The sequence below is a fragment of the Vidua macroura genome, chromosome 28, assembly GCF_024509145.1.
Source record: "Vidua macroura isolate BioBank_ID:100142 chromosome 28, ASM2450914v1, whole genome shotgun sequence".
NCBI classification, from domain to species: Eukaryota; Metazoa; Chordata; class Aves; order Passeriformes; family Viduidae; genus Vidua; species Vidua macroura.
The window spans coordinates 1,987,033-2,001,351 of NC_071598.1; the positions used below are offsets into that span (position 1 = coordinate 1,987,033).

The window sequence follows — 14,319 nt, forward strand, 5'->3', positions numbered from 1 at the left end:
TGAGGAGAAAGGACTTTTCTGCAGCTTCACATTCACAGGGAGAGGGGTTTTAGCTCCAGGATGAGCTTTTCCCTCTTCAAAACAAACCACGTGGGACAAGCATCCCCTGGCCCAGGTGAGAAGGTGTCACTGGTCATCATCCCAGTGCCTTGACCACAAATCCAAGGTCATTCCCAGCCCAGAACTGGGAGCTTTCCCAGTAACACCAGCTGAACACGATGCATCTGCCTGTAACACAGAGGGAAACGGCCCAAGGAAGAATTCAGCTTTTAAACTCTGCTGACAAACAAAACTGTGCAGCTGCCAAAGCTTTACAAGCCTCTCCCCTCCAATAAAATGCCATCCCCATTTTTTCTCTGACCTGGGATAATGTTCAGTGTGTTTTCCAAAATATTTGTGGGTGCTGGAGCCCAGCAAGGCCAAAAACAAGGAAAGGGAGGGAGGTCTTGGGGCAATGAGGTTCTTCAGCAGCAGAGATCTCCTGGCTGGGATTTGGGAGCACTTCATATTCCTAATTCCAGCTCAATTCAGTGGATTTTCAGCAGTGCTGAGTTCCTTCTGTCAATCTTTCCATTTCCATGTGTCCCAGAGACAGAACAACTCCTGTGCACCCTTTTATTTAAGGCAGATGGCTCCAGATGCTCCGGTTAATGCTTTTCTTGGAAAGGCCACAACTGGAAGCAGGAAAAATCTACTTTGTCTGTCTGGAGGTGATTTATTCCCTGCTCCTGCAGGGGATGGGAATCTCAGGGATGGGTTTGAGGGAAATGTGCTGCACTGGTGGAAGCAAACTCTCCTGAAACTGGTGTCCAGGGCAATGAATCCCCTGCTCATCTCCCTGGGAATCCTGCAGACTGAATTCCAGCAGGTTCTTTATTCCCCATTTTCCATGTGTGGCTTTGGGCTATTCCAAGCCAAGGAACTCTCCAGCAGATCAGGATCTTGCTAATGAAAGAAACGAAACAAGGCCAGGCTGATCCAGAGGGAATGTTCAGAAATAGCAATTCCACAGGCCAGAAGGAGCAGGCAGGAAAACCACGGCTCCTGCCTGGGGCTCCCCTGGAGCAGCCGCTGCTTTCCCACTCCCCAGGTCACGGAGCAGCAAAGGAGCGAGACAGAATTTCATTTAAACTCTTTTACATCTGCTTTAGGGTGTTTTTCCTAGGGAACAGTGTGGGAAGAGGCCAGTCTGGGATGAGGGCTTGGTGACAAAAAGCAAACAGAAGCAATGACAACAAAGAAGTCCAGAGCTCCTGGCTCCCAAGGAACAGGAAACGCAGCCTAAACCTTTCCGCTTGCAGCTCTGGAAAACACAATGTTCTCCCTATAAATCACTGGTTTCTTCCTTCATTTTAAAGGAATCTGCAAAGCTAGGGAGGAAAAGCAGCACTGAGATCACAGAAAACCCTTTTCCAGCACCTTCTGGGATGCACAGACAGGAATTGCACTCGGGGTGGGAAGGAGGAACCTGGGCACAAGGAAGCACAAAAAAGCTCGTTTTATTCCAAGGTGACTTTTTTGGAGCTTCCAGCACATGCAGAACTGATCCCACCTCTGGATTTCTGCACAGGGATGGGGTGAGCAGTTGGAGACTTGACATTATGGAATGACAGGACACAGGGAATGGCTTCAAAATGACAGAGAGCAGGGAGAGCTGGGATAGGAGAAGGAATTCCTGCCGGGGAGGGTGGGGAGGGGCTGGGATGGAATTCCCAGAGGAGCTGGGGCTGCCCCTGGATCCCTGGCAGTGTCCAAGGCCAGCTTGGAGCTGGTCTCATGGAAGGTGTCTCTGCCATGGCAGGGGTGGCACTGGATGGGCTATAAATCCCTTCCAACCCAAACCATTCCAGGATTTTCTCACAGCTGATGGATTTACTGGGACAGTGGGAGCAGTTTGTGCCCTGCCCACCACACAGAGCCCATCCCTGCTGGAGGAAATGTTCATCCTCGAGCTGGTATCACAAAATACAGATATTTTTTGGGCCAAGTGTCCCATCTCCCATTCCAGGCCCTGCCAAACACTGACACTCATCAAGGTCTGCATCCCATGGACGAGGACCAAAGGCCTCCCCTGCCTGCACCAGGAAACGCTGGAAATTCCAAACACTCACACAAATGAAAAATCCCATCTGGAGGAACGAAGCAGTCAGGAGCTTTTCCTCCCCCAGGTTCCCCGGTGCCACCTGCCAGTCTGCGTTGGGAACAAGGCCCCGAGTGTTCCAAGGAATGTTTGTGGCTCCCACCAAGCCCTGCCCTTACTTGTAGACGTTGGTGTTGTATTTCCTCTCGCTCGGGAAGCCGAACATCCCGCAGACCACCCGGGAGTTCTTCATGGTCCAGTGCTTGTCGCAGATCTGCTTCCAGGTGCCCTCGTCCTTCACCTCCACGTAGCCCTCGGTGACAGGGACCCGCTTGCGGTAGGTGGCCAGGATGGCACGGATCCGAATGTCCTCCACCTGGATGTTCATGTTCTGTGGGTGGAGAATAAACGGGAATGATGCTGGATTGTAGGGAAATGGGTTTTGGAGATTCCAGGTGGGGTCACAGCCCAACAGTGGTCAAGTTCTGTGGGCAGAAAATAAATGGGAATGATGCTGGATTGTAAGGAAATGGGCTGTGAGCTTCCAGATGGGATCACAGCCCAACTGTGGTCAACTTCTGTGGGCAGAAAATAAACGGGAATGATGCTGGATTGTAGGGAAACGGGCTGGGAGATTCCAGGGGGGATCACAGTCCAACTGTGGTCAACTTCTGTGGGGGAAATTAACGGGAATGATGCTGGATTGTAGGGAAATGGCTTTTGGAGATTCCAGGGAGATCACAGCCCAACTGTGGTCAAGTTCTGTGGGTGTAAAATAAACGGGAATGATGCTGGATTGTAGGGAAATGGGTTTTGGAGATTCCAGGTGGGGCCACAGCCCAGCTGCAGTCAGGTAAGGCAGAAAGGATGAGGTGTTGAGGAAGGGACAGGGCAGAGAGGCAGAGGAGGGGCAGGAAAACAGGGATTCAGATTTCCAGAGGGCAGGGTTAGATGGGATATTTGGAATAAATTCTTCCTTGTGAGGGGCTGGGATAGAATTCCCAGAGCAGCTGTGGCTGCCCCATCCCTGGAAGTGTCCAAGGCCAGGTTGGAGCAACCTGGGATAGTGGAAGGATTCCCTGCCAATTGCAGGGGTGGAATGAGCTGATTTTTAAGCTCCCTTCCAACCCAAACCTTTCTGGGATTTTATGAAACAAACCTTTCCACCTTGTGTAAATCCATCCTCTGGAAGAAGATTCTTTTTCTCATTAAAAAAAAAAAAAAAAAAAAACAAACCTAATTTATTCTGTAAGTTGTCTTGTAACAACTCTGCTTTGTCACTTCAATTCCAAGTACTGTTTTCACCTTCATTTAGCCCCTGTTCCTGTGGAAATTAACCAAGCTCAGCTTTGTTAGGGCCAGCCTTACTCACAGAATCATTCCGGGTGCAGGGAGCTGGGAGCCCTGGCACGGAAGGACTTTGGGGTTTTCATCCAAAGCCATGATTTCATGTGGAATCTGGGATTCCAACGTGCTGACAGCAGCATTTCTCTGGCTCCTCCTCCACAACCTGGGACAGCAAGTGAGTCATGGAAAGCGAATGGATTTCACATATGGCACCTACGTGAGGACACAGAGCAGTCCTGGAAGATTCTGGGGGCAAATCCTGGCTGGAGGGGGCAAATCCAGGCTGGAAAATATCCCTGACGGCAAAAACCAGACCTGCAGGGCCTCAGGGGCAAATCCTGTCTGGAAAAATTCCCTGAGGGCAGACACCAGACCTGCAGGGCCCCAGGGGCAAATCCTGGCTAGAAAAGAAGCAAATCCAGGCTGTAAAATATCCCGGAGGGCACAAAGCAGTCCTGCAGGACTCCATGGTCAAATCCTGTCTGGAAAAATTCCCTGAGGGCAAAAACCAGACCTGCAAGGCCCCAGGGGCAAATCCAGGCTGGAAAATATCCATGAGAGCACAAACCAGCCCTGCAGGGCTCCAGAAGTGGCTGGAAAATATCCCTGAGGGCAAAAACCAGCCCAGGGGCAAATCATGGCTGGAGGGGGGAAATCCAGGCTGGAAAAGATCCTGGAGAGCAAAAACCAGACTTGCAGGGCCCCCAGAGGCAAATCCTGACTGGAGGGGGAAAATCCAGACTGGAAAAGATCCCTCAGGGCAAAAACCAGACCTGTAGGGCCACAGAAGCAAATCCTGGCTGGAGGGGGAACATCCAGGCTGGAGAAGATCCCTGAGGGCAAAAAACCCCACATCTGCAACGCCACAGAGGCAAATCCTGGCTGGAAAATACCTGTGAGGGCACAAAGCAGCCCTGCAGGGCTCCAGGGGCAAATCCTGGCTAGAAAAGATTCCTGAGGGCAAAAATCAGACCTGCAGGGCCTCAGGGACAAATCTAGGCTGGAAAAGATTCCTGAGGGCAAAAACCAGACCTGCAGGGCCTCAGGGGCAAATCCTGCTAAGGGGGCAAATCCTGGCTAGAAAAGATCCCTGAGGGCAAAAACCAGACCTGCAGAGCTACAGGGGCAAATCCAGGCTGGGAAAGATCCCTGAGGGCAAAAACCAGACCTGCAGTGCTCCAGGGGCAAATCATGGCTGGAGGGGGAAAATCTTGGCTGGAGAAGGTCCCTGAGGGCAAAAACAACCAAAACTGCAGAGCCATAGAGGCAAATCCTGGCTGGAAAATACCTGTGAGGGCAGAACCCAGTCCTGCAGGACCCCAGGGGCAAATCCTGGCTGGAAAAGATCCCTGAGGGCAAAAATCAGACCTGCAGGGCCTCAGGGGCAAATCCTGCTAAGGGGGCAAATCCTGGCTAGAAAAGATCCCTGAGGGCAAAAACCAGACCTGCAGAGCTACAGGGGCAAATCCAGGCTGGGAAAGATCCCTGAGGGCAAAAACCAGACCTGCAGTGCTCCAGGGGCAAATCATGGCTGGAGACGGAAAATCTTGGCTGGAGAAGATCCCTGAGGGTAAAAACAACCAAATCTGCAGAGCCACAGAGGCAAATCCTGGCTGGAAAATACCTGTGAGGGTACAAATCAGCTCTGCAGGGCCTCAGGGGCAAATCCTGGCTAGAAAAGATTCCTGAGGGCAAAAATCAGACCTGCAGGGCCTCAGGGGCAAATCCTGGCTGGAAAAGATTCCTGAGGGCAAAAATCAGACCTGCAGGGCTCCAGGGGCAAATCCTGGCTGGAAAAGATTCCTGAGGGCAAAAATCAGACCTGCAGGGCCTCAGGGACAAATCCAGGCTGGAAAAGGTCACTTAGGGTACAAACCAGCCCTGTAGAGCTCCAGGGGCAAATCCTGGCTGGAGAACATCCCTGAAGGCACAAACCCGCCCTGCAGGGCCCCAGAGGCGAATCCTGGCTGGAAAAGTCTTCTATGGCGAGCGGTTACAAAAGAGCTTCTGAAAAATGGAACAGTTCCCTTCCAGGAGCCCTCTCCTTGTCAAATATGTGCAAACCCACGTGGTCCCGCTCGGGGTTACATCAGAACTGAGGAATCCTCCGATTCAGCCACTCGGAAAAGAAAAACTGCCCGGAGCTTTAAAGGGCCACGGGTCTCCGATCAGGGCTCGCAGTGAGATCAGAGCAGGACCTGCCGGGTCCTGCAGATTCCGTGGCTCATCCATTCTCCAGATGCTTTCACTGGTGCTGATACAACAAGGGCAAAGAAAGAGGCTGCTGGGGCAGGAAATGGGTCAGGGAGTGGGGCAAGGAATGGGGTTGGCATCTCCTCCTCATGCTCAGCTCTGCCCACACCACTTTGCACAACTCACTTAAGGCTTCCCCCCTCCTTTTCCTTATTCCCCTCCCACCTTTCTGTCTTTTATTTGTCTGTGTTTACCACCCAGTTTTGCAGGAATTCAATTCTCCAAAATCTCAGCTGGAGCATCCCTCAACCCCTGGAAAACAGGATTTATCCAACAGAGCTACTCACATAGGGTTCATAGGCTGGGCTCCAGTTTTGAAAGCTCTTGTAGCCCTCAAGAATTAAAAACAACCCCCTTGATACCCAAATTTGTTACATCTGAGGCAATTTCAGGTGTTCCAAGGGTCTGATGTAAGAGGGGGTTTGAAACCTCTCCAGTGGAGCCTGAGAAATCCATTTGCAGCACAAAGTTTCTCCTGAGCTTGGCAGTTTCTCCTAAAATCTTGCAGAGTTTTTGACTACGTGCTGTCAGGAAGGTATCGGAGCCCCAGGGCATTCCAGGCCTCCCCAGGCTGCTTTCCAAACCCTGCAACTCGCTTTTCCCTGGTGCAATTTAGGAAATGTTTCCAGCTTTTGCCTTGATGGAGAAATTGTGTTTACCCAGGGCTGTCAGAGGGAACTTTGTTCCCCTACTTCCCCTACCCTGCCTCATTTTCTTCACCAGGAAGAAAGTAATCGAAGCCTTAAATGCGCTTGGAAACAGCTCTGGGTGCTGAAGATCTCCAAGTGTTTTTAATAAAAGCCATGTGAAGGGATTAACCCAAAGGCCAGGGAGCCAACGCTTCAAACTGTGCTGGAGAAGCACCTGGGAAAAAGATGGGAAACAGAAGGAAATTTGCACTGGCAGCCGGGAAAGTGGGAGACGGAGATTTCCATCTGTGATTGTGGGATTTATCCAGCCTGCAGGAAGCCCTGGGTAGGTTTGAGACCCACAGGTAAGTGAGGATCAGCTCTGCTGCACATTAAAGTGGCAGAAATGGGACGTTTTCCTTCTAGACCTGGCATCAGCAATGTGCTAAAGCCCACCCTTGTCCCTTTTCCTTGGATTTAGGCTGGCTGGAGGCCACAGCTGGTCCTTGGAATGAGTTCACACCCAGGGATGCTGCTCCAGGTGCTGTGTTTTGTGTTTTTGTGAGGAAGCTGCTCCACAGCTCAGCCCGATTGAGTCGTGGGCTCTTCCAGATGCTGAACATCTTCCTGCTGCTTCCCAGGATCAGCATTCCCATGTTCCAGCACTTTGTCATCATTGAACATCCCCGTTCTCGCTGCTGGGCCATCCCAGGGAATGTCATCCAGGTGGGAAACCTGGAAAACCCCCAAGGCAAACAGAGGGGTCGAAGGACTCGCTTGGGCTCCATCTTGGATGTCTTTTCCAGCCTCAAGGATTCCTGGGAGGGAGCAGCAATTCCCAAACTCCTTCTGTGCAGGAATCAGGTTTAGAGAGAACAAACTGCTTCTTCAAAGGCCAAAAAAAACAGGGAATCCTATCCAGGATCCTGAGGATCCCCCCTGCAGCAGGGAACACAACAGAACCCCTAAAGCAGCCACCTTCTCATCAAGAATATTTGGGTTTTCCTCTCCTGATCCAACGGATTTGGGATTTCCCTTTTCTTCCCACTCCTCCAGCCAGGCAGGAGCTCTGTTCCCCAAATCCCAACTCATCCAGCCTGTCCCTGCCAGCTGCCAGAGGCTGAGGGGAGAACACTGAGCAGAGTAACAAGGAGCAATCCTTCCCTGCTGCGTTCCTGCAGCTTCCAGGCATCTCCACCTCGTGGATTTTCCAAGCCAGAGGGTGGATTTTAGTGTTCCAAAGCCCTGGATGGATCTGGGAATGCCTTGCTGGGATTTACGGTATCACAGCATCAGGCAGAGAAAGAAAAGAGCCCACTGAGGCTGAGAAGGAGAAAAGTCACAATGATGCAAAAAATAAAAAAACACCTTTTAAAAATGGGAAGCTTGGGAATGCTGGCAGAGACTTTGGGATTTGCCTGTTATTTTTGCAATTATTTCTGCAGCTTAACAAATCAAAAGAAGTTGTTCCAGCTGCTTCCAGAAGAGCTCTGAGCACAGCAGGAGTGGGATATCCATGACTCCAGAACTCAAGATCCCTATATTTCCCATTCCAGGACTCCAAATCCCTGTATTTCCCACTCCAGGCTCAAGATCCCTGTATTTCCCACTCCAGGACTTGAAATCCCTGTATTTCTCACTCCAGCACTCAAAATCCCTGTAGTTCCCTCTCCAGGACTTGAAATCCCTGTATTTCTCACTCCAGCACTTGAGATCTCAGAATTTCCCACTCCAGGACTTCAAAGTCCTGTATTTTCCACTTCCAAGCTGGGCATTTGGACATTTCTTCCTCCCAAAACTGACTAGGCTGGCTCCTTGTTGTTTTGTTTTTTTTTTTACAGTGGTGAAAAGTAAGGTGTGAATGGAATTTCTTGCTCTTGGATTTGGGAAAACATTCCCAGGTCCAATGTGCCACCTCAGGCTCTGGACAGAGCTCTCCCATCTCATCCCTCTCCCCTGGAGATGCTGACTCAGACACAAAAAGAAATCCTGCACCAATCTGGGATTCTGTTTAGTGCATCCAACCCTTTTGTCATAATTTTTTTTTTTGGCCTGTGTTTGCCAAGGAGGATATAAAAAATGAGCAAAGCAGAAAAAAAAATGAGGCAACATTTCATTCCTGGAGGGAATTCATCTCCTGATAGCTCCAACAGGCCACAGTGACATTTTTAGGGTCTGTCTGAGAGCAAAACCAACACAAATCCCTTCCCCTTTTCCCTCCCAGGGCTGGTTTAGAGCAGGAAATTTTGGAATTTTGACTGGGAGCAAAACCAACCCCAATCCCATCCCCTTTTCCCTCCCAGGACTGGTTTAGAGCTCTGGAAATTTTGTCTGGGAGCAAAACCAACACAAATCCCTTCCCCTTTTCCCTCCCAGAGCTGCTTTAGAGCGGGAAATTTTGGGATTTGGTCTGGGAGCAAAACCAACCCCAATCCCATCCCCTTTTCCCTCCCAGGGCTGGTTTAGAGCAGGGAATTTTTGATGGAGCAACTCAAGGGTTTGCTCCGGCTCTGAACAAAGAGCAAAACCTCAGAGAGGAATTCAAGCCACTGCAGAGCTCAGCTTTGTATTGGAAAATTGAAGAACAAAGGATCAGAATAAGCACACTGAGGGTTCTCCATGAGAAAGGGCTGCCAGGAGCTTTTTTTCCCAATAATTCTTTGGGATTGGAATGGTTTCCTTTGGCTGCAGAGGTTTTGTTACACCGGGGCTGTTCAATAATGCAAATCCAGGCAGAAATGGTTTCAACTCCAACAGCAGCTGGGCTGATGGTGAAAACAGATTCCAGAGAAACATCGGGAGCAAACAACACCTAATGGATAAAGCAGATTCCTAAAACCCCCCTCTCTGTGCTCCATGGACACGTGGAGAGCGATCCCACAACAAGGAAAACTCTGGGATCGAGAGAAAGCTGAGCCCCAACCCTAACCCGGGATTTGGGAAAGGGAGGGACAGGATGGGGGGAATGGTTTGGAATAGAAGGAGGGCAGGGATAGGATGGGACATTGGGAAGAAAAGGGCTGGGATGGAATTCCCAGGGAAGCTGTGGCTGCCTCTGGATCCTCTGGAAGTGCCCAAGGAGAGGTTGGAGCAGACTGGGATAGTGGGAGGTGTCCCTGGGGATGGGATTTAAGCTCCCTTCCCACCCAAACCATTCCAAGATTCCACAATCTTGTTTGGGATTTCCAGCATCCTACAACACAAATAAGTAAAAAATGAGGGGAAAACGTGTGAAACTCTCCCAAGCTGGGTCGTATTTCCCTCTATCCCAATCCTTTCCTTGCCAGGAGCCACATCCAGGGCCCCAGAGCTGCTCCTCTCCAGCGGGGACACAAAAGCCCTGGCAGAGGCTCCGAGCTCCGTTACGAAACCAGGGACTCGCAGCCCTGGCAGTTGGGGCCAGCCCAGAGAAAAGGGTTTGTTTTTGAGCCCTCACAAAAGGATTCCTGGCTCGGAAAAGTTTTCACACGAGCCTCGACTGCTTTTGTTTCCACCCTCTGAACCAAACGCTTCCCCACGGCTCCGGATCCGACGGCAAAATCCCACCCAACTTTGGGAATATTCCCCTGCACTGCTGGCCACGTGCTTTGTGTTGGCAGGTGATGCCCAGGACGGGTTTTTGGGGCCCTCCCCGTGCCCAAACCCAGCCATTCCCTTTCCTTTTGAAGGGCCCTGAAGATGCTCAGGAATCAATCCAGGGAGAGGATCCTATTCCTAGAAATCCCAGGCTGCAGACACTGCCCTGGTGCTGAATCACCCTGGAGTTTGGAATTCTCTCTGCTCTGTCCTTGGATTTTTTTCATTTCCATTTTCATTCCTCTCCTGCTTTAAGAGCTCCATGATCCACTCAAACTCCTCTTTCCTTCCCTAAGCCTGACCTATTCCACTGCCCCTTCAATAACACCTATATAAATAGGTTTTAATAATATAATTTAATAATATAATAGTAGTGAAATCCTTTTTCACTCCCAACAGAACTCCAGGATTCTCAGCTTCCTAACATCAGGAATTAAGGCTGAAACTTCAACGAGAAATTGATTTTTTTTTTCTCCAATCCACAACACAACACAAAAATCTTTGCCCAGGGGCTTTGTCCATCATAAAAACCTTCGCTTCCACTAAAACCTCAGCCACCAGAGGAAAAAGACTTTTTTCTTCACATCCATCGGAACGGGTGGAATCTGTTTGGGTTTAACCATCTGGAGCTGAGCCTCTGAGTCACCCCAAGGTCCTGCCTGTTAAATAAACACGGCAGGATGGGACAAAGCTGGGGGACAGCGGTGCCCTGGGGACACGAGCTGGGCTGGGGCTGCACAGAAGGGTGAGGGAGCAGAGTTTGAGCCAGGCTTAGGGGCCAGGAGCAAACCCAGCGCAGATTTGGGCTGACAAAAGCCTGGCTGAGCTGGGAAAGGCTCCGTGGGGGCCGGGCAGAGTGAGGGGACAGCCCTGGGAAAGGCTGGGGACACCGGGGAGGGGGCAGAGCAGGAGCAGGGGCGCCTGCAGAGGTTTTGGCACGGGGCAGGCTCAGCTTAGGCAGGCTCAGCTTAGGGAGGACACGGCTCTGTCCTGGCAGCCCCACGGCTGGGGGGGGCTCCTGATGGGCAAAGCTTTGTCATTGCCTGTGTCCTTCCTGCTGAGCTGCCTCAAAGTGTTTGGATCAGGCACTGAAAGCTGGGAAAATTTATTGCCAAGACACAACAAGGTCAGGAACACAGAATTAATTACATTAAATCTGTGCAAAAGACCTCCAAGCTCATTAAGCCCAACCTCTGACCAATCAGCACCTTCTCACCCCACTCTGTCCTTAGGAGAAGTTCAATATTTGAACAGAAAAATTATCTTTAAAGGCCTTTTCAACCCAAACCCTTCCCTGATTCCCTGATTCCAGCACCCTGACCTGCCACAAAGGAGCCCCTGAGGCAAATGATCGAACTCACTTTGAATTTACAGCACTAAAACATGGTGGTTTACCCCAAAATCAGCTGAATTAACATTTTCCTGAGGTGAGGAGATGCTGAAGACCCTCCCAGACAAGAAAGCAGCAGAATTTTGCTGCACCTGGGCTTTGGTTTGGAGGAGTAAACATTTACAGCAAAGGGAAACTCAAACCCAGTTGTCACAACAAACGGGCAAATCAAACTTTTCTAATTAAACCCTGAGGGCTGCAGGACACAGAGGTGGGGTGGGGGTGACCTGTGTGACAAATCCCCACAGCGGGGACAGAGATTCCACAGATTTTCATGGCAAAAAGCTGGACAAGGGGGAGATCTACCTGGGGACAGGGCACAAACTTCTCCCCCTTCCCTCCCTGCACCCCCAGCTCAGTTTGGCCTCACACAGAGCCTGGTTTGACTGAAATCCCCTGAGCAGGACCCGGCAGAGCCTTTTCCCACTCCTAAAAAATCTGGAATTAACCAGAATCATGGAATGGTTTCTGCTGGAAGGGACCTTAACCCCATCTCATCCCACCCCTGGGACACCTTCCACCACTCCAGGCTGCTCCAAACCCCATCCAGGCGAGCCTTGGACGCTCCCAGCCATGGCTGAACCCACTTTTAACCCAGCACAACCAAAGCCTTTGAGCCACCGGGCTTTGAAGGGAGATTTTTCTGCCTCACAAGGACCCAGAGGGGAAATGAAGGCCAGAAATAGCAGCCAGACCTGTCTGGCCACCGTCTGGCCAAAGCCCTGGGCTGGCCTCAGGTACCAGAGCTATTTGGGAGCTGGAGAAATTCGATATATTTAGAGCCTGGCCTATTTGAAGGCGGTGTGGGCGCACGCAGAGGAAGGAGGTGGACAGCAAATATTTTGTTCAGGATGTTTTGGGGCGTGCATTAAATAAAATCCCTCTGGTGCGTTGATTTAAGGAATATATTAAGGTAGGAATCAGCCACTGTGGCCTTGAAATGGCTGGAAAAGCCAGGAAAGCAGCTGCAGGTGGGTCTGGAATGAGCTGGGATCACACGGAGTGACTGCAGGCACTGTTGGAAAAGCAGGGATGGCGTTCCCAGCTTGGGGAACACACAGGGAATTCGGATTTCAGAGCTCCTGACCCCCAGCAAAGGCTCTGCAGCTCCATCACCCTCCAAGAAATCCTCCAAAATCGGCAGTGGAAGTGGAAAACAGCAAAAAAAAGGAATTTTAACAAGGGAGGGATGGAATTGGTGTTGCCAGAAGGATTAACCCCTTCCTGCCTGTCTCCCTCCTCCTTATCACCACTCTCCCACCATTCACCCTCCCCCAAAACACTTCAGGGTTTGGGTTGAAAAGGCCTTTAATGATCATTTTTCTGTTCAAATATTGAACTTCTCCTAAGGACAGAGTGGGGTGGTCTGGGTGAGAAGGTGCTGATTGGCCAGAGGTTGGGCTTAATGAGCGTGGAGGTCTTTTGCACAGATTTAATGTAATTAATTCTGTGTTCCTGACCTTGTTGTGTGTTGGCACTAAATCTTCCCAGCTTTCAGAGGTCAAGCACTGCCCCTTCCCAGCAGGAAAAGGATAGAAAAGCTCAGGATGGGAAGAGCTGTGACATAACCCTCCAAACATGAGCTGTGATGGGAAGGGATCTGTCTGAGCACATCCATATGGAATGGCTGGGTGATTTACAGCCATGGAAAATTTCATCCTATCCCTCTTATCCGCAGCTTTTCCAAACTGGGAAGCGGCGCTGTGCCGGTGTCCAATGAAAACGAGCTCGGCTCGAAGGTTATCGAGCTGCTTCTGAAGGAGTGGGGGCTCCCTGTGGGGCAGAGCTGAGCCAGCCAGGCCAGATTTGGGCAAAACGTCCCCATGCAAGGCCCTGCCACCGTGGGGTCACCGGTGGATTTCCACCCCCTGGTTTTCCATGTTCCCAGCACTTCCCAGCCCCACGGAATTTGCACCAAAGGGGCTTTAAGATTTTCTGAATTATGAGGAAAGACTGGGGGAATTGGGATTGTTCAGAAGTTTTGGGGTGACCTCATTGTGGTCTTCCAGTGCCTGAAGGAGCTACAGAACATGGAGGGATTTGGGACACAGGGAATGGCTTTCCACTGGAAAAGGGGAGATTTGGCTGGGATATTGGGAAGGAATTCCTGGCTCTGAGGGAGAGGAGGGGCTGGGATGGAATTCCCAGAGGAGCTGTGGCTGCCCCTGCATCCCTAGAAGTGCCCAAGGCCACCCTCAAGGTGAAGAAACTTTTCCCAAAATCCAACTAAACCCCAGCTCCAGCTGTTCCCTTGGATCACAAAATCAGCCCTCACTCCTGTTAATCCCTAGCCTGTGCACACAGTCAGATCCATTTGGGAATCACAGCCAGGGTGGGAATGCAGAATCCAACACCCAAGCTCGGTTTAGCACCTCCAGCCAGGCCTATTTTAGTAAAGCCTGGTTTGAACAGCGGCTGCAGGACAAACTGACAGATCTCTTCCCCTGCGAATCCCAGTGGGATTGCGCTGGCTTTGCTCTGCCAGTGCAAAAGCTGATGGAGAGTCCTGACCACAGCAGAGCTCAGAGGAAATTCCAGCCCCCTCACCCCTCATTCCAAAGAGGAAACATCACTGGGACAAGAACCCAGGAGCTCACAAATGATGATGTTTCCCCTGGTGAATGTGAGGAATGACCTGCAGAATTCCCAGGCGTGTTGGGAAGGGCAAAACTTCCAAACTCGCCTTCACAGGAGGCTTTGGAGTCCCCCTGGTTCAGGTTTGTGACCCCCTGGGTCACCCTGCTCCTCGTTTTTGGCTCCAGCTATGTCCCACTGGCTGCTGAGGAGATAAAGCAAAGATAAGAGTGGGAAAACTCAGAGGGGGAAGGAGCTGGAACATTCGACAGCCAGTTGTGACTGCAAGGAGCTGCCACGATGGCATCCTAAACATCCCAACTCCTCACCTCCAGCCTAAATCCTGCTGCAAGGAAAGCAGCAGGGAAGGAGCCCTTCAGCTCCAGGGATTTTATTTTGTAGGGAGAGAGGAAAAATCAGCTGGGTTTTGCAGAATGGAAGCAGTGGTGCTGTGGGAAGGTTCATGAAAT

At 51.0% G+C, this 14,319-nt stretch overlaps 1 protein-coding gene across 2 annotated transcripts in view; it reads right to left on the minus strand.

Annotated features, from left to right (window-relative positions):
* Nucleotides 1-14,319, minus strand: part of LOXL2 (lysyl oxidase like 2) — a 63,712-nt gene that overhangs the window by 29,004 nt on the left and 20,389 nt on the right. For both annotated transcript variants that reach the window (XM_054000640.1, XM_054000639.1), the window contains one exon: nucleotides 2,260-2,471. In XM_054000640.1, the coding sequence (XP_053856615.1) occupies nucleotides 2,260-2,471 (212 nt within the window). The remainder of the gene's footprint in view (nucleotides 1-2,259; nucleotides 2,472-14,319) is intronic.